Here is a 22,725-nt window from a genome sequence, read left to right as displayed (position 1 = left end):
TCACATGGTTCCAAACTCAAAAGGTACGAAAGGGTCTATAGTGAAGAGTGTCCTTCCTTCCACTTGGACTTAAAATTTTTTTCTTTAAATTTAGGAAATTTCAAACTTTTAAAAGTGAAGAGAATCATGTAAAGAAATCCCATGTACCTACCAGCCAGCTTCAGTCTGGCTTCATCTTTACCACTGTCCCACTGGATCATTCCCTGACGATGGACTTACCTTAAAACAGGCTGAGGATCTGTCTTTGGCAGCTGTTCCAACTTAGGAAAACATTGCCTTTTATTGCACATCTCTTTGGGGGTCATTTAAGAGCTTTTCCGTGAGTCCTGATCCCTTTGAGATTCCATAGCCAGATGTAGTATTTACTCTTCCATAGCTCCTTTCCCTTCTAAAGAGTATCTTTTTTATCAGTCTTTATGCCAAGAACTATGTAGGAATGTCCCATACTTCCCAAGGCGTCTGCTTCTGACAGATGGCCCAGTTGGCTCATCTTAGAAAACCTCCAGAAGACATCTTCCGAAAGGAGAGGGAGTAGAAAAGTGTAAGGGGTAGGGAGTTTTGAGTTCCCTAAAGCTGAGGACTGTGTTTGGGTCTGTTTTTGTTGCTCAGAGCCCCTGTTGAGTTCCCTGCTGCGTAGGATGCTGGAACTGGAGACTCTGGAGATCATGAAGTTGGTGAATAGCCCCGAGACCTTCACCCCGGACATGAGGTGCATCATGGGCGAGTCCCCTTCAGTGCGGGGCTACTTCGTCCTGGCGGGAATGAACTCTGCTGGCCTTTCGTTTGGTGGAGGAGCTGGAAGGTAAGTCTTTCCCACTCAGGTTCGGCTTGCGAGGCTTCTTCCTTTCTGGACTTACTTCTGGTTCACAGGGTTTGTGATATCCCTAATCCAGCATGTTCATAATAAGAGGAAGACACATGTCATGAGAGTTGTCCCCTTGAAAGTACTTGCCGTGGGAGGCTCTCCCCGTGTTCCAGACATGTCACTGTATGGAATGTTTTTGGACCTCCTCTTTTGGAGTTAGCCTTGGAGCCAGTGGGATGTTTTTTTTTGCAACTACTTCAGTCATAACAAATGTTGCTCATTCATGAAAGTGGAAATAGAGCAGGTTTGGACGATAAGATGATGAAGTTTTTGTTAGACATGTTAGCCTACCTGTGGATTCCTGGATGTGCTGGCTGACAGAACAGCTGGGTAAAGAGAATAGAAGTCCAGTGACTGAATTTCTGGATGGAAGCTAAGTATATAGTAAAGGATCACTGGCTGCTTCTCTCTGATGTCTTTCTCTTCCTACTGCTGTAAGCAAAAATACACAGCTCGTTTTCCACACAGACATGGGCTCATGTTATGTAACATCATACAGAAAGACCCGAATGAACTTTTTGGCCAACCCAATACTTGAGTGATGAGTCAAGTGCCAGGTTCTTACTATGAAGTCAGGTGTAAGGCAGGATGTCAAGTCCAGTGACAGGGACTTCAGGAGAAGGAATGGGGCTTTTCCCCCACAGCCATGCCCCCCATCGCATGGAGGGAAGGTATCTTATTTACCTGTTTTCAAATTCTCTTGTACACTTTGGGAACAGGTACAAATGGTTTTATGTACAATGATTATTCTTAGTGATGGCAAAAACATATCTGGTTACCACAGATGCAGGACATGTCTCAGGCAGACACGGCAAGAGTAGTGAAAATGTCCGTTTATTCATTTACAAACTTAGTAACATAAAATAAAATTGAAATCTGACTTGGTAGAAATACAGTGCACAACGTTAGTACCACATTCGCAGAGGGCAGAAATGCTGTCACCCTGTGTGCCTGTCGTCACCAGGGCTCGTGAGAAACATCCCATTTACTAAAGTGCCTCACACGTCTTCAGGACCACATGCTGATGCTACACATGGGTTAGAAAAGGGCTGAGTTGAACTGCACATTTACAAATGCAAAGAACGAGTTGTAGCCTTTACAATAATTACAATGGCATTTTCTTACATCCCAAGAGTTGACCAGAGAGTAAAGTCTTAGCTGTGCTGCTGGAAGACCCTTCACTGAAACAAGCTGCAGAAGCTTTCGACCCTACACCCATCTGTTGAAGGTACTTTCTTTCGTCTCCTCCCACCATGTGACACTCTGGAGTGTAAGGCACTAGAACCTGGCTTGGAGGAAAGAGGTGCCCCAAGCTCCAGTTCTTGGTGTGCAAAGGAAATCCTGGCATAGATCCATTGAAACAGATGCTAAAAGTATCCTCTCCACTTTTACAATTTCTGTCCTTGAGAGACAGAAAAATGAGAAGGCAGAAAGTCTGCAAAGGATGAAAATAGGTGTATCTAAATATCATGAGAAAAATGGCCCACGAAGAAACGTGTAATTCCCCAAGGGTTCTGCTCAGAGAAGTCACGAATCACACACAAGGAACAACTCTGGTGTTTAATGGATAAAAGAGAAGGCAAAGATGTACAAAAATACTCAGTCCTCTTGAAAAATAGTGTATTTGTCATGGTAAGGGACTGCATATGCCAGCCCCGTGATGACAATGAAGGAACCTTGCAACTAACGGAGCACCTTAAAGTGGAGGGCGGTGGTGGTGGGTGTGGGGAGCGGCTCTGACGCGTGGCTCCCTAGCTCCCTCACGACTCACTGTGGGACGCGACTACTGCCTAATTTCATCTGCCGTCTCTTCCACTCAACTGTGCTGCTCCTGAGTCCGTGTGCCTGCACATGACATGTGCCAGATGAAAATTCCTTACTCGTGAGAAACTTTTCTCTACCTCCTGTTGATAAAATGCTGCTTATATCAAAGTTTGTGAGGGATGGGTGTGTGTGTGTGCAGAAAGAAAATGAACACAGTAGGTTATACTTCAGGACTGAGCACTGTTGACCAAATCTCTATCTTAGATACTAAAGATACTTAGATCCTTGCTGCCTACACTGGCCAAGAGGCAACAAAGGTATAAAAAGGAACTTGTAGTTAATGCCTGAAAGCCAGCCAATGCAGTTGTTTTACAGAGGCAGAAATCAAGGCAGAGGGGTCATCTCTCCAGTGAAGCAAAATCACTTTAGGAAGCTCCTATCATTCCCGCCACATACGTGGTGGCAGTGGGGAGGGGTTAACGTCGCAAATGCATGCAAAGGCAGGATAAAGGAGAAAGCTGAAGAGTTATTTTTCACGTTGAGTTACTTTCTTGGAAACAGCAGCCTAGGAAAGAAGAGATAAAGCTAAAACTCTTGGTCTGTACAAGGAGGTAGAATCCAGGGACAGCACACCTCCTGATGAGAATCAAACAAGTGACTTGGCGCTACTCCTGCAGAAATAGGAACTTTGGGGCCAAAGTGAGACTGGGGTTAATCACTGGGCTAAGTGGCATCTCTTGCATTTGGGGGTACAGGGACTCCTCAGAAAAGCACTAGAATGTAGTGGGAACTGTTCAGTTTTCTCTCCTGGAGCTTGTCCTGCCTATGCAGTGCTATGTGACCAAAACACAAGTTAAAGGACATCAAATTGTGCTATCCAAGCAGGTAGGTCTTGTCCGTCCCTTTTTGCTCTAAAAACTTTCTGAATTAGAGCTTTTATCACAGACAAGAAATCCTCAATGTCAGTCACACGACCATGGGATTTACATGTGGCACAAGCAGCTAGAGGCTTATCTCGAGAGGAGAGGGCTCACAGGAGACTTGCAACCTTGATTCTCCATCTGTGTGAAGCCAACACACTTTGTGTTTCTAGGTTCAAAATGATTCTTCAATTGCACCTGCTGAGAAGATTGTGGAGCCCCTCTCCCACAAGTGGTGATAACAGGTCATTTCAGAGAGAAGAAAAAAGTACCAACCATCCAGCTACTCCCTGGACAGCCCTTCCAACCTCCAGGGAAAGGTGAGTTGTCGCAGAAAGCAAACGCGTGCGGTCCCAGTGCCCAAGTCGGGGATGACACAGAAATGAAGATGTTTTGATTGTCAACTATGCTTGAGGCAGGAAAGAGTCACCCCCTTCCCTTTAGGACCAAACAGAGACACCTACCAGATGCATCTTGCCTATATTTGAATGGACCAAAGGAGACTTGAAGGATGAATTGTAAAGTGCTGGAAGGTAAGTAAGTTTCAGGGCACTCAACAAACAAGTGAATCTTAACATCTTGTCAGAGTCTTAGAAGCGTGACCCCCTATTTATGGACAAGATGTGATTTATGCATAAATGTAGATTTTCTTTTGGATTCAATCCCAAATAACTTTCCATTTATAAAGACGACTTTGCAGTGGTGTGCATGGGATACCTTTAGTTCTATGTCTGCTTCCATCTTCTTGGGTCAGTTGGCTCCCTGCTGGTAACACCTGCATTGTCCGGTGCCAGTTTCCTGCTCTCCAGCTGGGCAGCACCTCTCCTCTTTGCCTAGAAGCAGCATCTCTCAGCTAGTTAACTTCACATTTGCACCAAAATACCAAGGCCCCCCGACAGAATTCTAATCACATACTCCCTCATTAAATCAGTGAAGACCTCGGAAGAAGGTGGACACTAAAGTCAGTGATCAAGTGGGTAAACAGAAATCCCAGAGAAATGCCAGAGCACGCAGACACCTGAGAATTGTAAGCTGCTCTAATAAAATGAAAGGGCTGTTTCTAATATACTTACAGACCTATCAGAACTAATGCATCCAAGATTCCAAGATAACAAAGGCTATGGTTAATTAAAATCTCTAGCAGCCATTTGTTTGCAAGGGGAAATTAAGTGTGGAGATGGATGCCACAGTCTGTGCGATCCAAGTTCCACCCTTAGAAAACAGAGACACCGCTTAAACATATGCAGGGCGCTCTTACCCCAAGTTACCTTCTATTCCAGAAGATGTGGAGAGATGTCTGGAAAGAGAAGACGGAAAGCACACCTTGGGCTCAGGTAACATACGCTCTCCACACTGGGAACTCCCAAGTGGGTTATCTCTGTGTGGATCTGTGTCTTTTGTGCGGGGGAAGCAACCCTGGGGTCCCAGTAGCTCTCTTCAACTCAGCGTGGCCACAAGGTTTAGTTACTCAGCCAGGATGCTTGTCCTGCCTCCCCCGTCCTCTTCTAAGGGAGAGAGCGTGCACTGAGCCAGTGGGCCTCCCGTGGAAGGGACACATGAGGCTGAACTGAAAGTCACGAGCGCTCGGAGAAGAGGAACATCAAGGTGGGGTGACTGAACTGTGAGTAGCTGAAAGAAAAGCACAGTTTCATAGAAAACTCAGCATCGCTGGAGCTTAGTTTAGTTTGAGGTCAGACCCTTTCAGCTAGGAAAAGCAACACTAAAGGCAACATGGTCTTCCCCTTTCAAACACTGTGGCTTATTTGTTTAGTCGGTTAAATAAACCACAACCCCCACCTCATTACAGAGATTAGCAAGAGATGAAGAAAATTATAGACAGCTGGCCCTAGCCCAACAGTCTGATAACTGGGCTCAGTAGGGAGGCCCAGGATGGCTGACTACTTGTCTGTGCTAAACCCCAGGTAACGCCCACACGATGCCTCTCATCAGCGAGGTAGATGGTCATCCTCCTGCTAAAGGTATCAGGGTGCCGACCCACAGCACAAAGGGATGGGAGAAGGACCTGCCTGGCTAAAAGGCGTAAGCTATTCCATACGGCTGTATCACACAGACAGCAGCTAGCCAGAATTCACAGGTTACTCCGAGAAAACAGCCCCATGGAGATGGACTCTTACCCTGAGGCCTGCACACCACAAGCCTCCCCTGCTTCAAGACACAGCATTAAGTCAGGCTGTCACTGTAACCCACTTCCACAAGTGGAGTCTGCCTCTGTCCTGCCTTCCTGTCCCCACAGGAACCTGAGATGGGTGGAGGGATGACCAGCCCAGAGTATCAGGAGACAGGAAACTGCAGAAGGAGGGAGGAGAAGATGGAGGGACAAGACAGGGTGCAAAGGAAACGTTTTAAACGCTTAAAATTATATCAAGGAGATAATAAGAGGTGGGAGGCAAAGGTTAAATCAAGAAGAGGATAGGATCAGGAGGAAGGTGGGAAGGTGGCGAGACTGCCTGGCATTACTTCCCGTGCAAGTCACTGAGCTCCACGTCATCCTTTCGGCGCTTATGGGTGAAGAGGGAGGCGACCGGGTAGAGCTTGGCCTTGGCCTGGAACCGGTGTCCTGCGATGTCAATCTCATATTCTCCCCGGTTGATGAAATCTGTCGTCACCACCTGCTCTTCTCCGGTGTCCTCGGAAAAATTGTGCACGAAGCCCAAGCACACGTGGCGCTCCAGGGTGTAACCATATGCGCTGCTGGTGGTCTTGCCCACGTACAGCCCGTCGCGGTAAATGGGCTCCCCCCACCAAGGCCAGAGGTCCAGGTCTGTGTCGTGGTCGTCCAGGATGAACATAGTGAGGCGTTTGTACACCCCGTTCTGCTTCTGCTGCAGCAGGGCATCTCGCCCGATGAACTCCATCCCCTAGGGAAGAGGCAGCGCGCAGACAGCATCACCACGCGGGACCCGGTGTGGCCGCAGTGGCCGCCCACTGCCCACCACAGCCCCGCAAGCTCCGGAGGACGTGTGCTTCCCCCGTGCGGAAAACCGCAGTCACAGCACGAAAGACGCCTGCAGAGAATTCTGGTAACAACACAGGTACACCTTGCTCTTTCCTATTGTATAAACCATTTCAATCACAAAACCACACAGAACAAAAACAGGAAGAAAAGTCAACACTTGAAAATGCCTGCTAGAATTATTTTGGAAAAACAACGTTTTCATGTAATCTCAACCAGCAGTCCATGCATATATGTCTGTATTCTATGCATAATATTTACATATGCATATGTCCAAAAAAGAGCAGGATAAAATAAACTCTTAACAATGCATGTCGCTGAAAAAAGAGCGATTTTTTATTCTTTATGTTTTTCCAAATCGAGTATTCTTTACTTTTATATCAGAGAAAAATAGTTACCTAATTGCTCAAAAAGAACACCAGAGATCTACTATACTGATAGGGAATGACTGACTGCTAAGATATTTTAAGTGAAAAAGGCAAGGTGCAATATACCAAGTATATAGTATCCAACCACCAAAGTTAAGAAAGCGGTGAGGGGAAATTACTCATCTGTTTGCACTGCACGGAAGCTTTCTACAAGGAGAGGCAGGACACTGCTGCTTCTGGTCAAGCTGGCAGTGGGACTGGGTGGGCTCAGAGGTGGGAAAGAGACTTTTCATCCTCTTGAATGGTGATGATTACGAAAAAAAGGCAGTTGAATGTAAAGTGACTCATTTGTACATATATTCGTGGCATATTAATGAATTACCACAATCAACTCAGAAAAACTGCCCAGAAAGCACTCACGTCTAAAAGAGAGTAAAGTGCCCCAAACAAGTGTTGTCTATTTATGATGTTTCCATATTAAGTGTTTTATCCCATGGATACATTTTGAGGTCTCAACACCTATACACTTTTCCTCCCACCTCAGCTCTTCCTGTTCTCATGCAGGCTCCCTGCTCAGGAAGCTGAGGGCAGAGTGGAGTGCGCACAGGTACAATACCTTGTCTAACTTCACCCGAGACTCTCGTCCGCATTCCAGGGGTGTGGTGAGGGTGTTTAAATCCTGACCCCAGAAGGCAAAAAACTTTTCAATCCGGAGACTACGAAGAGCATAATACCCAGCATTGCGGATTCCATATTTCTGTCCAACACTCATCACTTCGTTGTATACGTGCAGGGCGTACTAGAGGGAGAGATAAAAGGTCAGTGAACAGCAGACCTTCAGAATTAAACACGGAATCTGTCTGGCAGTGCCTGATGGCTGACACTGTTACCTGGACAAGGGAGAAGGTTGTTTACAATCCTCAGGAACCAAAGTGCTGCAGCCCAGGCTTAAGCTCCATGAAAGCAGCACCCTTATCTTTTTACTTCTCTAAAATGTCTAGGATCTCAGTATAGCACTTATTAAATAATAACTCACAGAAGCTCTCTTCTGTAAACGACCAGTCTCGTAACTGCCTCTCCAAAAGCCATGCATCCTCCACTGGCTTTGTTCTCTTGCGCCAGTTCCCTGAACTTGGTCCTTCCCTCATGCACTGGCCTATGCTGCGAAACTGGTGTTACACATAACGAGACATGCATGCACAACTCTGATTTGTCACACGGATTATGGCATATCTTAAGAGACCTAGAGTGGGTCACAGAGGACCCCAAAAATCAGAGCTCTCCTACCTGTGTCCCACAATATCCAGTCTCTCATGTTTTGTTCTTGGTTCCAGACACGTTTAAGTATCACATAACTTAAACGAACAAAAGTTTTCCAAATTGAAAGCAAATAATCAAATACTGTTAAGTCTAAAAGCCCAACAACAAACTACACTGTTTACTTTAAAAACTGTAAAACAGAAAACAAGACACAGAGGAATGAGGAAGACAGATACTGTATAATCTCACTTATATATATGGGATCTTAAAAAAAAAACAACTATTAAACAACAATAAAACCAAAATAGCAACAAAACTCATAGACCAAGAGATCAAGTTGTGGTTACAGGTGGGGATTGGAGGAAGGTGGTCAAAAGGTACAAACTTCCAGTTACAAGGTAAGTACTAGGGACGAAATGCACACCATGATGACTAGGTGGCGCTGCTGTGTGACACGTGAGAATTAAGAGTAAATCCTGAGAGTTCTCATCACAAGGAAAAAAAATTTTTTTTTCTTTTTATTGTGTCTATATGAGATGATGGATGCTAGTAACTAAACTTATTGTGGTAATCATTTCACAGTCTATGTAAGTCAATCCATTATCCTGTCCACCTTAATCTTATACAATGATGTATGTAAATTATATCTCAACAAAGTGGGGGGGGTGAAGACAAAAACAAAAATCTGCTTCATTGGTATCGCAGTTCTTTATCCCGGCAGTGTATGTTGCTCTATAAACTTCACTACTGCAGCCGGACAGGCACTGACTAAACAGACCGCTGTGCTCAAGACAACTTTAGATGTGGAAAAGGGAGTCTGAGCTACTGGGGACAACACAGCCTGTGGTATGTGTGTAAGTGAAACACTGCAAATAGCAAAGGTGGGTGGAGGAGACCACTGGAGACTGGCTGGGAAACGAGAGTAAGAATGAGCTGTATCTCGGGCGGGTTCAGTGTCTCAAGCTGAATGCTCCGTACTTGAATTAAGACGACAAAGGAGGAAAGATTTAAAGCAGGTGAGAGTCTTGGGCTAGAGAAGAGCAAAGCAAAAAGTGGGTTCCCACTACTTACTCATTTTCTCACTAGATGCCAGGGATTGAGTGTGAACAAACCAATCTGCTATCTGCCACCAGGCTTTGGAAGGCAGCTCCTCAGAGACAAGTATAAGCTTCTTGAGGACAAAAGCCAGCTTGAAAAGAACCCAAGCAGTGCACAAATTACCTCTTGGACTCACAGAAAACCATAAAAATGGGACCAGCCCAGGAAAATTGGGTAGAAAACAGGGCTTCTCCCTCCTGACGGGCTTGGCTGATTAATGACCCAGGAGCAGGTGGTAACACCTGCATGACCATATGGCACTTCAGTACAGGCAAAACGTATTAGCTGCGTGCATATCAACTCTTCTCAAATCATGAATAATCCCTTCACCTTAATATTGTTATAATACTTCTGAGTGCGGAAAAGCAGATAAAATTTCATGGGCTGGTAAATCCGTGCTTCATTTAATAATTAAAAGGAAACCTAACACCGTGAGTAGTATGACTAATGTCAAGAACATGACGAGGTTGAAGGTCACTGCTACTTGTCACAACTGGACAAGGGAAAGAAAATGCAGGAATAAAAACTGTTAAGAAACAAAAACTATTATTGTTTGTGTATGGTAAGACTGAACCCTGGAAATTCCAGAGAATCAACTAAAAAACAGCTATAAACAGTAAGATAGTTTAGGAGGGAAATAGGTTAAAGCATTAATATACAGGGAAAAAAGCTTTCGTAAATCAGAAGACACCGGAATAAAGACACCCTTCCCATTCACAACAGCAACACCACCAAAATATTATAAATTTAAGAAATGTACACCATCTACATGAAGAAAACTTCAAAATACCTCTGAAGGTCACCAAAAAAAAAAACCCACATAAAGAAAGGTATATTTTGATTGTAAGATTCAACGCATATAAGAATGTCAATTCTTCCTTATTTACAAACGTAACACAATCCAAAAACTCAGGGTGTTTTTGTTTTAACTAGATGATTATAAAAGTTTATAAGGAAAAATAAGGAAACAGGAATTATTCTTTTCCAGAGTTTTCCAAGCTATGAGGGAGGATAAGCATTACCAAGTATTAAAATACACAATAAAGACTCAGTAATTAAAACAATGTGATACTGGATACACAAATAGAATAAAAGTCCAGAAATCTAAATATATATAGAAACTTAGTATGCGATAAAGGTAGAATCTCACATCAGCTGGTCATCCATGTTAGAAAAAATAGTTTGATCCATAGCTCATAAAGTGTACCAAGAGACGGTGCAAAAGGTTGGAGCATTTAAATATGAAAAAACAAAACACACAAACCCATAAATAGCAACAACACAAACTATAAAAGCACCAGAAGTGGAAAAAATTTTTAACTCTGGAGTGGGGAAGCCCCTTCTATGTATTAAACTCTAGAAGCCACAAAAGATTCATCAATTCACCTACCAAAAAAGTTTTTTGCAACATACGAAACATTTCCATAATAAAAAGTAAAATTTAGAAAACCCTTCTGGGACTTCCCTGGTGGCAGAGTGGTTAAGAGTTCACCTGCCAGGGGACACGGGTTCCATCCCTGGTCCGGGAAGATCCCACATGCCACAGAGCAACTAAGACCATGTGCCACAACTACTGAGCCCACATGCCACAACTACTGAAGCCTACGCGCCTAGAGCCTGTGCTCCGCAACGAGAAGCCACCACAATGAGAAGCCCACGCACCGCAATGAAGAGTAGCCCCCGCTCGCCACAACTAGAGAAAGCCTGCGCCCAGCAACAAAGACCCAACGCAGCCAAAAAAGAAAAAATATATATATATATAAAAACCCCTCTACATGGCAAAAATCCAAATCAAGACAAATGACAAACTGGAAAAAAAATTTACAACTTAATAGTAAGGACTGGCTGGCTGATTCAGAGAATGCCTAGAAATTGGGGAAAAAGACCAATAATTCAATACAAAAATGGACAAAAGATATTGCCAGGACATTCATTCATGCAACATTTACTAAGCGTTTTCGATGTGCCAAGTATTTCTCTAACTGCTGGGGATATAGAAGTTAAACAAATATCCCTGCCTTGAGCAAACCTACATTTAAACGGGTAATGTGATGAACAAGATAAAGAAAATATAAATTCTATGAGACAGTGGTAAGCATTCTTGAGAAAAATAAAACAGGGAAGGATGCCAGGGAGGAGGGGGCCAGAGGCTGCAACTTTAAATAAGGTCTCTTCAAGAAGGTGAGGTGGGACTTCCCTGGTGGTGCAGTAGTTAAGAATCCGCCTGCCAATGCAGGGGACACGGGTTCGAGCCCTGGTCCAGGAAGATCCCACATGCCGTGGAGCAACTAAGCCCGTGCACCACAACTACTGAGCCTGCACTCTAGAGCCTGTGAGCCACAACTGCTGAGCCCCCGTGCCACAACTACTGAAGCCTGCACGCCTAGAGCCCATGCTCTGCAACAAGAGAAGCCACCACAGTGAGAAGCCCGCGCACCACAACGAAGAGTAGCCCCTGCTCGCCACAACTAGAGAAAGCCTGCGCGCAACAACAAAGACCCAATGCAGCCAAAAATAAAAAACTTAAAAAAAAAAAAAAAAAAAAAAAAAGGTGAGGTGTGGGGACCTCCCTGGTGGTCCAGTGGTTAAGACTCTGTGCTTCCACTGCAGGGGACGTGGTTTCAATCCCTGGTTGGGGAACTAGGATCCCACAGGCATGCGGCGTGGCCAAAAAAAATTTTTTTTAAATTAAAAAGAAAAAAAAGGTGAGGTGTGAATAAGACCTGAAGCAAGTGTGGCTGTGAGCTTGGGAGGCTCTACAGGGGGGAGGGATATGCCAAAGAAAGGGGAAGGGCAAATGTAAAGGCCCTGGGGCAGAAGCATGTCCAGCAAGGAGTGAGAGGCAAGAAGACAGGGCGAGATGAGGAGCAGCAGTGTGGAGAAGGGTCGGCAGAGCTGTGTGGGCCCTGCAGATGGGCTTTTACTTGGAGTGAGATGGGTTTTGAAAAGTAGCTTTTTGATCTCTTGCATGAAACTGCACCCATCAGCCCAAAGTCTGACAACTCTGTGTGCTGGTACAAGCAATAAAGAAAAAGACACTCTTGTACACTGCAGAATTTTTTATAACAGCAAAGGACTAGAAACCCTATAAATGTCTATTAGTACTGAACTGGTTAAATAAATTACGATTCAACTACGTAATGGCATACTATATCATTTTCATTAAAAAATAAAGAAAAAAAGAAAAAGGAAGCTCTTTCTCTTTAGGTACTGGCAGGGAAAAATCTCTACGTTGCTAAGTAAAAAAAATCAAGATGAAGAACAGCAGTAAGCCTCCATTTGTGTTTCTAAAACAGAGGGTTATGAATACGTCTTTGAACTTGCTTCCATATGCACAAAAATCTCTGACATGATATAAACTAACAATTATATCACTGGTGGTGGTTGGTGGGAACTAGTCGGGTGGCACTGAATACTTTCTAGACCATGTAAATATATTACCTACACAAAAAAAGTACATAACTTAGCTAAAAACGTTAAAATCTCTTTAACGCAGCCTACCTCAGTGACCAAGGCCCGGTCAGACATGGCGCTCTAACCCTGCCAGCACCCATCCTCTCGTGGTTCTCACCTCTATAGGAATGTAAAGCATGAATCCTGGCTCTCCCGTGTGAGTCATGCTCATCACCCGGATCCCATTTGCGTAGCCCACACTCATCTCCTGTGGAAACAAAGGGAGAAGGTCATCGTGGAAACTCGTTAGGGGAAGTGGGCCCCTCCATGTTTGTTAGAGGAATGAATGCCTGAGGCAACCCCTCTCATTAGCTCTGTACCCTGTGTTGGACGCTAATGGAGCTACATGTGAATGAAAATTTCTCCCTCAAGACAGTCTGTTTCCAGGCGTTGGGGTCATTAGGAACAGAGCACAGCCTATCCAACGCCTCTTCTCATGAACAGCCCCAGTTCAGGAGTGCCAGCCAAGCTACTGGAGGGAAGTGGAGGCAAAGGCTTTGACAAGCATGAAATACTTCTTTTTACAAAGTCGTGCTGAAGATTTGTTTTAGTCAGAGACGCCGGGAGCAATGAAGACCAGGCAAATGTGTTCTCTGGCGGACCTGGCAGACAAGTCATGGGTACCTGCCCCACAGAAGATGATGCTGGATGACCAAAGAACACTGTTCACCTGCTACCCTGGGGGAAGAGACTGGGCTTCTCATGTTCAAAACGTGTTTCCGGCAGCTCAGTTACCCAAAAGGGGCCCCTGACTCAATCACCGTTCCTGCAATGGGAAGTGGTAAGCCCCAGATGGCCCTAAAGCAGACTGTTTCCACGAGGAGTAGGCATGGCATAGAATGCTGTAGGCGCACGCATGTGGGTTACTTCTTCAAGGAGCAAAGAATGTACTGTGACAGGGTCTGCTGCCAGCTAACAGAGTTTCCTGTTGCTTTAACTGTGCCATGGAGAAAAAGGAGAGCTGTAAAATCACTTAAGAGGTGGATCCTAACTTCGGTTTGAACTTCAAAGAGCATCCCATCAGTAACTGTCCCGAAGCTGCTTGTTACAGGCTGCCAAAACATGTCTGTCTGGACCTCTCTAATCAGCCGCTTCCCAGAGAGTGTGTTCAGTTATCATTCCTTTTATTCAGTTACAATTTGTTTCACTCAGCTCTAGTTGCCAAGTATAAGAAAGAAAATTTATAAGAAAGAAAATTAAGTAAGTTGTTTAGGGATTCACCTAAACCATTTCTTACCTGAAGGTGCCACATACACAGAAGTTACTTTGTGTATGGAAAAGAGGAAGCACTGCATGAAGAGAAGGGACCTGACCCTGACTGGCGTTTTTTGGCATCCGCGTCATAATACTATAACTTAAAATTTTAATCCACCTCTACACAAATCAATAAATATATAGAACTGATATTCAGAGAAATTAGGTCTTCAAAGATATCAATGTTTATTAAACAAGAAGAACATGAAGATTGAAAAATAAAGAAATGGATTTACTCAGTCATTCTGTTTGCTTAATAAAAGTCAGAACACGCTTTGTGGGTATTAACACCATAGTGAGAACATGCAATTGCCGTCTCTATAAAAGAAATATTCCCTGCTTATTTAAAAACTAGAACTTTACTAGTACCCACCTTGCAAAACAGACTTGGGAAATGGTCTGGAGTCATAGGGGCATAGGACAACTCAGACAGCACATCCACAGCTCGAGGACCAATCAGATTGAGGGCTAAACGGAAAAGAACAAGAGATGTCTGGCCGTTCCAGGTGAATAGCTGAACCAATGGGAAAGGTCTGCTCTGGACTTGCTCACCTATGGCCAGGTCTGGGTGGCAAGACCATGAAAATGTCCATTTGCTTAGGCAATCCTAGGGTAGACCTTGATTCTGGCAAATACACTTCTCCTGACAGGGCTGCTAAATGCTGCTACTGACTCCTGGCATCTGACAGCCTGGCTAGTGTGTTGCCTCTTCCCGGGTACAAAGGAAGACAAAACTCCACAGCCTCCTTTGCAACTAGATTGGGATCATGAGGCCGGGGGATAGGAGCCCACTCCCGGGGCTGGCCCTGCACAATTCCTGTTCCCTGGGACTTCCCTGATAGTCCAGTGGTAAGACTCCACGCTCCCAATGCAGGGGGCCCGGGTTTGATCCCTGGTCAGAGAACTAGATCCCACATGCCGCAACTAAAGATCCCGTGTGCCGCAATGAAAATCCTGCGTGCCTCAACTAAGATCCGGCACAGCCAAATAAATAAATAAATATTTAAAAACAAGACAAAACAAAAACAATTCCCGTTCCCCTCCTCTTCCCAATGTGGCTACATGATGGAAAAAGCCCCAAACCCAAATCAGTACCAGGAGAGCCCTGAGGAGAGCTGCCCACCCAGCCTGGATTCTGTCACATTTACGACAGCACCTAAGCTAATTACACATCAAATACCCTTAAATGGACTAGAAAGTAGGCTTGCTTCAATAAGCTTCTATAGTTTTCTAATCTGGTAGCAAGAAGGTAATTATATTTGCTACCACGATGAACTGAGGATGAGGGCCTGGTGGAGGTGAGGGGCCAGGGTCCACTGAGGGTAGGGAGGGGTTAAAGCCGGAATCAGGTGGCAGAAGAGGAGGGGTTGCTCCCTGAGAAGACTGCTGAGGAAGAGATAATACGGAAATTAAGTTATCTATCCTTAAAAAGTATTTACTCATTAAAGAAAAAATAAAAACTAAGGGGAAATTTTGAAGAAAATAATACTTAGGTAATAAATATAAAAATACTTTAATAATGAGTCACTCATTCATTCAACAAATATTTGCACTCTGATATGCTGGCTGTAGGGGATACAGCAGTAAACAAAACACAAAGAAACTGAAGCACTAACTCATTCACACTTCACTTATAAAAACATGGGGAAGCATTAGAGATCAATTTTCTATGACCAGGATCCTCTTCCAAGATTCTAATTCTGACACTCATTTTTGAATATCAGATATAGAGAAGGCAAGTGGAGAAGACAGATCTGGATCAACTTCGATCAGCTGGCTTTTCCTCGCTCAGCTGACTGCAGAGGGCCCCCTTACCAGTGTATTTCCAGGTGACGTCCTCCAGAATCAGGTTGCTGTCTTCTGGCATGTATTTCTTAAGCCAGGCCCAACAGTGGACCTGTTGGTCGGTTGGAGAAATCATGAAGAAACTGAAAGTGAGACCCAAAAGTAATCAAAACCAGGCAGCAGGAAAATGATCAGGAAGCAGTAAGTTCTCAGCTAGTTTCAAAGCAACGAACAGAATACTGGTGAATGATCTCTTAGCTTTTAGGGAAGGCCAACAGCACATACTTCTAGGATATACCACATAATGACAAAACAGAAGATTCTGGCTTTCTGCTAGTGCCAAGAAATTATACAGACCTACTAACACAAGATAAGGCATTTTTCCTCAGTAGAGTAACTAATTTTTCCGCACCAAGTTTAATCTGGTGGGTTTTTTTTTTTTTTTCCTCCTGGTGCTTTGTGTGTGTGTGTGTGTGTGTGTGTGCTGGGCTGCTGATGAACTGGCCGTGACTTAATGACATGTTTTGTTGTCCTCAGTGTTACTAGTTTCCTGGAGAGGTGAGCTGAGCGCTCGGCTCCGCACGGCCATTAGGCGGAGGGAGCGGAGTGGCAGCCGGCTCACCTGCGCTTGCTCAGCCGTGCTACGCTGCAGTCATTTTCGTACCCTCCACCCTCGTTGAGCATGCCGGTATGCACGATGTGGCCCACGGGCACGTCAAGGTCATTGGAGAAGAGGTATTGGAGAATTTCTAATGCCTGATCCCCGGTGGACTGTAGGGTTAGGGAACGAAGCAGAGAGAACCAACATGAGAACCTCTGGCCGGTAATGCGGCCTGACAAGCAAAGTCACTTGCGGAGAAAATTCAATTAGCCAGTACTCGACTCGTGCAACAGTATCTGCAGATTTGCTCCACTGCAACGAGCTCCAGAGAAGGCTACCTATTGATTCTAGTGTCAAATGAGCCTCTGCAAGCAGAAAAAGAACCAGAAACAAAGAGCTAAAAATTCCAAAAAATGTTATAATACAGGTGAAACACTAAAATATATCAGAGTTCTTAGTCTGCTTTGAAGTGACAGAAAGAAAGAAAATTAAGTAAGTTGTTTAGGGAATTCACCTAAACCATTTCTTACCTGAAGGTGCCACATACACAGAAGTTACTTTGTGTATGGAAAAGAGGAAGCACTGCATGGAGAGAAGGGACCTGACCCTGACTGGCATTTTTTGGCATCCGCGTCATAATACTATATTATGAAAACCAAGAGGCACTCAATAAATATCCAAGTTTCCAAATCTGTTCTTTTGGTTCCCACATACTTACTGTTATTTCAAACTTTGTGAAAGAGGACATGTCAATGACACACACGGCCTCCTTACAGCACTTGACTTCGGACTCCACAATCTCAAACCAGTCCGGCTTGTAAAAAGTCTTGCTCCGCTCCAAGGCCAACAGGTCTACAGGACAGAGAAGACCAAAGGAAGACAGAAAAGCAGGGGACTTGTACTGGTGAGTCTCCTTGATAGATTAGTAGAGTATAATAGGTTTTTATTATTTATTCTCCTAGGAAGACAAACTAGCTATACACATTTAAAAACAAGGTTTACTATTCTTCAGACAAAAAAACCCCCAAAACCAAAAATGAGAACGTGCCTCCTTACCCTTGTCTGGTGGCACAAAGTACTTTGGCCTCTCAAATCCATGTTTCTCCATCCACCTGGCTCCTTGTGCATCCAGCCGGTCATACAGAGGAGACGTGCGTAACTGCCTTCCTGTCTGGAAGTCCCAACGGGGAACCTTCAGGTCGTACAGCAGAGCTAGGAGAGAGAAGAGCAGTCTATGAAAGCCCGAGGCACAGAGCTGAGCACCAATATCCATGGGCCTCTGGAGTTGCTCCTATTCAAAAAAGCATGCTTTCAGGCTGCTGTAACCTAATTTGCCAAACAGTACCCAGTGTGACACGAATGTTCCAGAAGAAAGGATCACATTGCAAGAGCTGGTAACGCCCCTCCACAGACTTATATAGCTGTGAGTCACATAACAACTCTAGATCTTTGTTTATAATTACTGTTCCAAATTAGTAGGTAGAAACAATGGGAGAAAGGTCAGAGTTCTAAACCTTGTTAAGCTCCCAGCAGAGATGAAGGTTATGTCTACACGGGACACAGGTGGTTACAAAGTGTGAAAAAATGGCACCTGATTCTTTCCAGTGCCCGTGTTGTTGGAGTCTCAGACCTGTTACACACTTTTCCTAATATTTAGCCATTTCTGAAGCAAAAGGGCACACAGCATACCTTGATTTGGTGGTTCTGAAATCTGACAGGTTGCAAAGTATTGTCCCAGTGACATTATTTACGTTACAAAGGGAGGGTCAGAATTCATTTCTCCTAATGTCCAATCTGCAACAGTGAGTAAGTAAAATATCCAGAAAGAGTGTGATCTCTAGTCTCTTGCAGAGAGAAGACCGGACTTCACACCAGGCCAAACAAGAGGTACATCAGCATGGGGGGAGACTGGGAGATGACAGAGAAGGAAACCAAGCTGGCGTCCTTATACTGTGACAGTCTCCTCTGGGCTTTAGGTTCTACTTTCCCTTTCCCCATTTTCTATCATGCCTGCAACTTCCATCTCATGAGAATCAGAGGTGGCCACCAAAAGTACTGTATCATCAAGAAGAAGCTCCAGCTCATTTACGATTTGCACAGCTTCCAAAGTAACGATAGATGTAGAAACCTAGACTCTTAACAGTTCAACACTGTAACCAAAATATTCACTAAAGAACCTTAGCAGTTACACATACTGCTTCCAGGTCCTTTAACTCCCATGGATGTGAATTCTCTGCCACAGACCAAAAGTGAGCACACAGGTGTGAAAGGTCATCCAAAGGCCTCATTGCTAATGGAACCTCTAGCTACTAAACCAGCAGTCCATCCTTAAACAAGAATGCTGGTCACAGCCAATGCAGAATCTTAGTCCTGAACTATTCCCCAAATAGATATATTTTGTCAAGTCTGAAAATAGTTCCTTGGTATAGAAAAATGAAATTACAGTCTGATTTGGTTCAATTCCTGATTCAAAAGCTATCTCTAAAGGGCACACTGGAAAATAAAGCCAAGACAAAGTAGTAACAAGTTAAAAGCGTCCAATCCTTCAAAGTCAGAGAGAAGCAAAAACAAGGAGAAAGAGCAGGAATGTATGTCTGGTATTTACATGAGAAATGGTTTCCTATCTTGCTAGCATAGGATGGGTTAATGACGAGAGTCACTCAAAGGAGCCTGAAGCTTTGAGACTAACTCGGCAAATTCTCTGCCTTGGAAAGCAAACCATGATCTCAAAGACCAAGTGGGGAGTGAGAGCATTCATTCTGACATAGCAAAGTGGAAAGGAGGCAATGCTGGGAATGTTCAAGAAGCTGCTGCCAGGAGTCCGACAGGAATCACCACCTGTACGTCCCAGTCCACTTTCCTGGTCCCCGAGGTAACTAAGATACAATACACTAAAGAAAATGTTCCATAAATGTCACGTGGACATAATGCCCCCAACACAGGCCTGAAACAGCCAAACTCAGAAGCCCAACTTGAAGCAATTACTGAAGAACCAAGGAAGAATCTGCCCCTCTGGATGACAGAACCAGTCAGATGCCTGCAACGATGGGCAACGGGGATGAAGATTCACTTACGCATGACTTCCATGACACGGTGGCGTAGGAAGGTTCGGCTGCTCTGGAGGGCTCCAAAACGCTTCAGGTCCAGTTCCCAGACACTTTCTGAGGGATAGCCATGCACCATCCACTCAGCGAGGTACCTGTGTAGATGGGGGAAGTTGCTGGGCCTCTCAGCACCGTGATACTCTCAGCGCTGTACTAGGAATCAAGCACCAACAGAATCGAAAGACTCTATCTTGTCAAGAGTGGTTGAGCAATTCTGGGCAATTTCCTTAACTTCTGGAAGAAACAAATTACATCCATCTACTGCTCTCACAAGACTGCTATGAGGATATGAGCTCTAATGATAAGATTCCCTAGAAAGTATAGAGATAAGCCACAACTATGAAGAAATAAGACTAAAGTATACATACAAATGTACTCCATACATCCAATGGGGTTTTTTTGTTTTTTGTTTTTTCCTGTAAAAAGTCACCTCAGGAGGTTATACAGTTATCTGGCCATATCGCCTTTGCTCCAAACATTTTTGGTAACTTCTACTTCGTAACTGTCTTCAGAGCCATTCTACAATTCACTCAAGAACACTGGTCAATTAATAAAAAATGTTTTTAAATTGTGGTAAAAAAACACACAACGTAAAATTTACCATCTTAACCATTTACAAGTGTATACTTCAGTGGTATTAAGAAGTACTTTCACATTATCTGTAACTATCACGGCCATCCACCTCAAGAATTCTTTTCATCAAACAAACTCTATATCCACTAAGCAGCCCCTCCCTACTCCCTAGCCCCTGGCAAGCACCATTCTATGTCCGTCTCTATGGATTAGACTACTGTAAGTATTCATATGGGTGGAATTATACAGTATTTGTCCTTTCAACACTGGCTTAATTTTTAATTTATTTATTTTTGGCTGCGTTGGGTCTTCGTTGCTGCGCACAGGCTTTTCTCTAGTTGCAGTGAGCGGGGGCTACTCTGTTGTGGTGCACATGCTTCTCATTGCGGTGGCTTCTCCTGTTGCAGAGCACAGGCTCTAGGCATGCGGGCTTCAGTAGTTGTGGCACGTGGGCTCAGTAGTTGTGGCACGTGGGCTCTAGAGTGCAGGCTCAGTAGTTGGGGTGCACGGGCTTATAGTTGCTCCGCAGCATGTGGGATCTTCCCGGACCAGGGCTCGAACCTGTGTCCCCTGCGTTGGCAGGCAGATTCTTAACCACTGTGTTACCAAGGAAGTCCCTCGCTTAATTTTTTTTTTTTTTTTTTTTTTTTTGCGGTACGTGGGCCTCTCACCGTTGTAGCCTCTCCCGTTGCGGAGCACAGGCTCTGGGCGCACAGGCTCAGCGGCCATGGCTCACGGGCCTAGCCGCTCCGCGGCATGTGGGATCTTCCCGGACCGGGGCACGAACCTGTGTCCCCTGCATTGGCAGGCGGACTCTCAAGCACTGCGCCACCAGGGAAGCCCCCTCGCTTAAGTTTTATAAGTACCAAATTGGAAAATAGAAACTTGTGTGATCAGCATCATCTTCTACTTCACTCACCACACTTGGCTGTTTCCAAACTCAAATACATATTCAAAGGACCAACATTTGTTATAACTGAACTAGTACAGAAGAACATCCCACTGGCTCCAAGGCTAACTCCAAAAGAGGAGGTCCAAAAACATTCCGTACAGTGTCGTGTCTGGAACACGGGGAGAGCCTCCCATGGAAAGTACTTTCAAGGGGACAGCTCTCATGACATGTGTCTTCCTCTTATTATGAACATGCTGGATTAGGGATATCACAAACCCTGTGAACCAGAAGTAAGTCCAGAAAGGAAGAAGCCTCACAAGCCAAACCTGAGTGGGAAAGACTTACCTTCCAGCTCCTCCGCCAAACGAAAGGCCAGCAGAGTTCATTCCCGCCAGGACGAAGTAGCCCCGCACTGAAGGGGACTCGCCCATGATGCACCTCATGTCCGGGGTGAAGGTCTCGGGGCTATTCACCAACTTCATGATCTCCAGAGTCTCCAGTTCCGGCATCCTACGCAGCAGGGAACTCAACAGGGGCTCTGAGCAACAAAAACAGACCCCAACACAGTCCTCAGCTTTAGGGGACTCAAAACTCCCTACCCCTTACACTTTTCTACTCCCTCTCCTTTCGGAAGATGTCTTGTGGAGGTTTTCTAAGATGAGCCAACTGGGCCATCTGTCAGAAGCAGAAGCCTTGGGAAGTATGGGACATTGCTACAGAGTTCTTGGCGTAAAGACAGATAAAAAAGATACTCTTTAGAAGGGAAAGGAGCTATGGAAGAGTAAATACTACATCTGGCTATGGAATCTCAAAGGGATCAGGACTCATGGAAAAGCTCTTAAATGACCCCCAAAGAGATGTGCAATAAAAGGCAATGTTTTCCTAAGTTGGAACAGCTGCCAAAGACAGATCCTCAGCCTGTTTTAAGGTAAGTCCATCGTCAGGGAATGATCCAGTGGGACAGTGGTAAAGATGAAGCCAGACTGAAGCTGGCTGGTAGGTACATGGGATTTCTTTACATGATTCTCTTCACTTTTAAAAGTTTGAAATTTCCTAAATTTAAAGAAAAAAATTTTAAGTCCAAGTGGAAGGAAGGACACTCTTCACTATAGACCCTTTCGTACCTTTTGAGTTTGGAACCATGTGACTGTATTACCTATTCGATAAATTAAAATTATTTAAAAATTGAGTAAAAGAACACATTAATGAAACTATTTTCCTTCTTAAAATTCTGTTCAATTTTATTTTATTTATTTATTTTTTTTTTCTTTTTGCGGTATGCGGGCCTCTCACTGTTGTGGCCTCTCCCGTTGCGGAGCACAGGCTCCGGATGCGCAGGCCCAGCGGCCATGGCTCACGGGCCCAGCCGCTCCGCGGCATATGGGATCCTCCCAGACCGGGGCACAAACCCGTATCCCCTGCATCGGCAGGCGGACTCTCAACCACTGCGCCACCAGGGAGGCCCGAAATTCTGTTCAATTTTAAATGAAGTCCTATCAAAAGAAGGTTTCCTCCCAGCCTAAAATTTCAGCAATGATTTTAGGCGAATAAGTGATAAGCCGAAAGTCCCTTAAACCAAGATTTTAATTTTAGGTCCCTGAATCTGCTCACCAATAACTGTATCCTTAGATCAGACAAACCTTGTAGACTACCCTCTGTAACCACCAAAAGGGGTTGTTACAAAGATCAAATAAGGAACTACGGGTATACCTCGGTTCAGTTCTAGACCACCGCAATAAAGTGAATATCGCAATATAGCGAGTCACGTGAACTTTTTGGTTTCTCAGTACATATAAAAATTTTGTTCACACTAT

At 44.6% G+C, this 22,725-nt stretch overlaps 1 protein-coding gene across 1 annotated transcript in view; it reads right to left on the bottom strand.

Annotated features, from left to right (window-relative positions):
* Window positions 1-1,681: 1,681 nt before the first annotated feature.
* PDPR (pyruvate dehydrogenase phosphatase regulatory subunit) overlaps window positions 1,682-22,725 on the bottom strand; it is a 39,683-nt gene continuing 18,639 nt past the window's right edge. The window contains exons 9-18 of the mRNA XM_082605789.1: window positions 21,257-21,449; window positions 19,417-19,541; window positions 17,399-17,554; window positions 17,061-17,194; window positions 16,364-16,512; window positions 15,772-15,884; window positions 14,330-14,424; window positions 12,821-12,910; window positions 7,508-7,690; window positions 1,682-6,428 (exon numbers count right to left, since the gene is read on the bottom strand). Coding sequence (XP_082461915.1) covers window positions 6,024-6,428; window positions 7,508-7,690; window positions 12,821-12,910; window positions 14,330-14,424; window positions 15,772-15,884; window positions 16,364-16,512; window positions 17,061-17,194; window positions 17,399-17,554; window positions 19,417-19,541; window positions 21,257-21,449 — 1,643 coding nt within the window. The 3' untranslated portion in view covers window positions 1,682-6,023. The remainder of the gene's footprint in view (window positions 6,429-7,507; window positions 7,691-12,820; window positions 12,911-14,329; window positions 14,425-15,771; window positions 15,885-16,363; window positions 16,513-17,060; window positions 17,195-17,398; window positions 17,555-19,416; window positions 19,542-21,256; window positions 21,450-22,725) is intronic.

Source organism: Mesoplodon mirus, assembly GCF_964341445.2.
Source record: "Mesoplodon mirus genome assembly, chromosome: 19".
Classification (NCBI taxonomy): Eukaryota; Metazoa; Chordata; class Mammalia; order Artiodactyla; family Ziphiidae; genus Mesoplodon; species Mesoplodon mirus.
The sequence above is the reverse complement of the archived record's forward strand: the minus strand, read 5'-3'. Positions and strand labels throughout refer to the sequence as shown.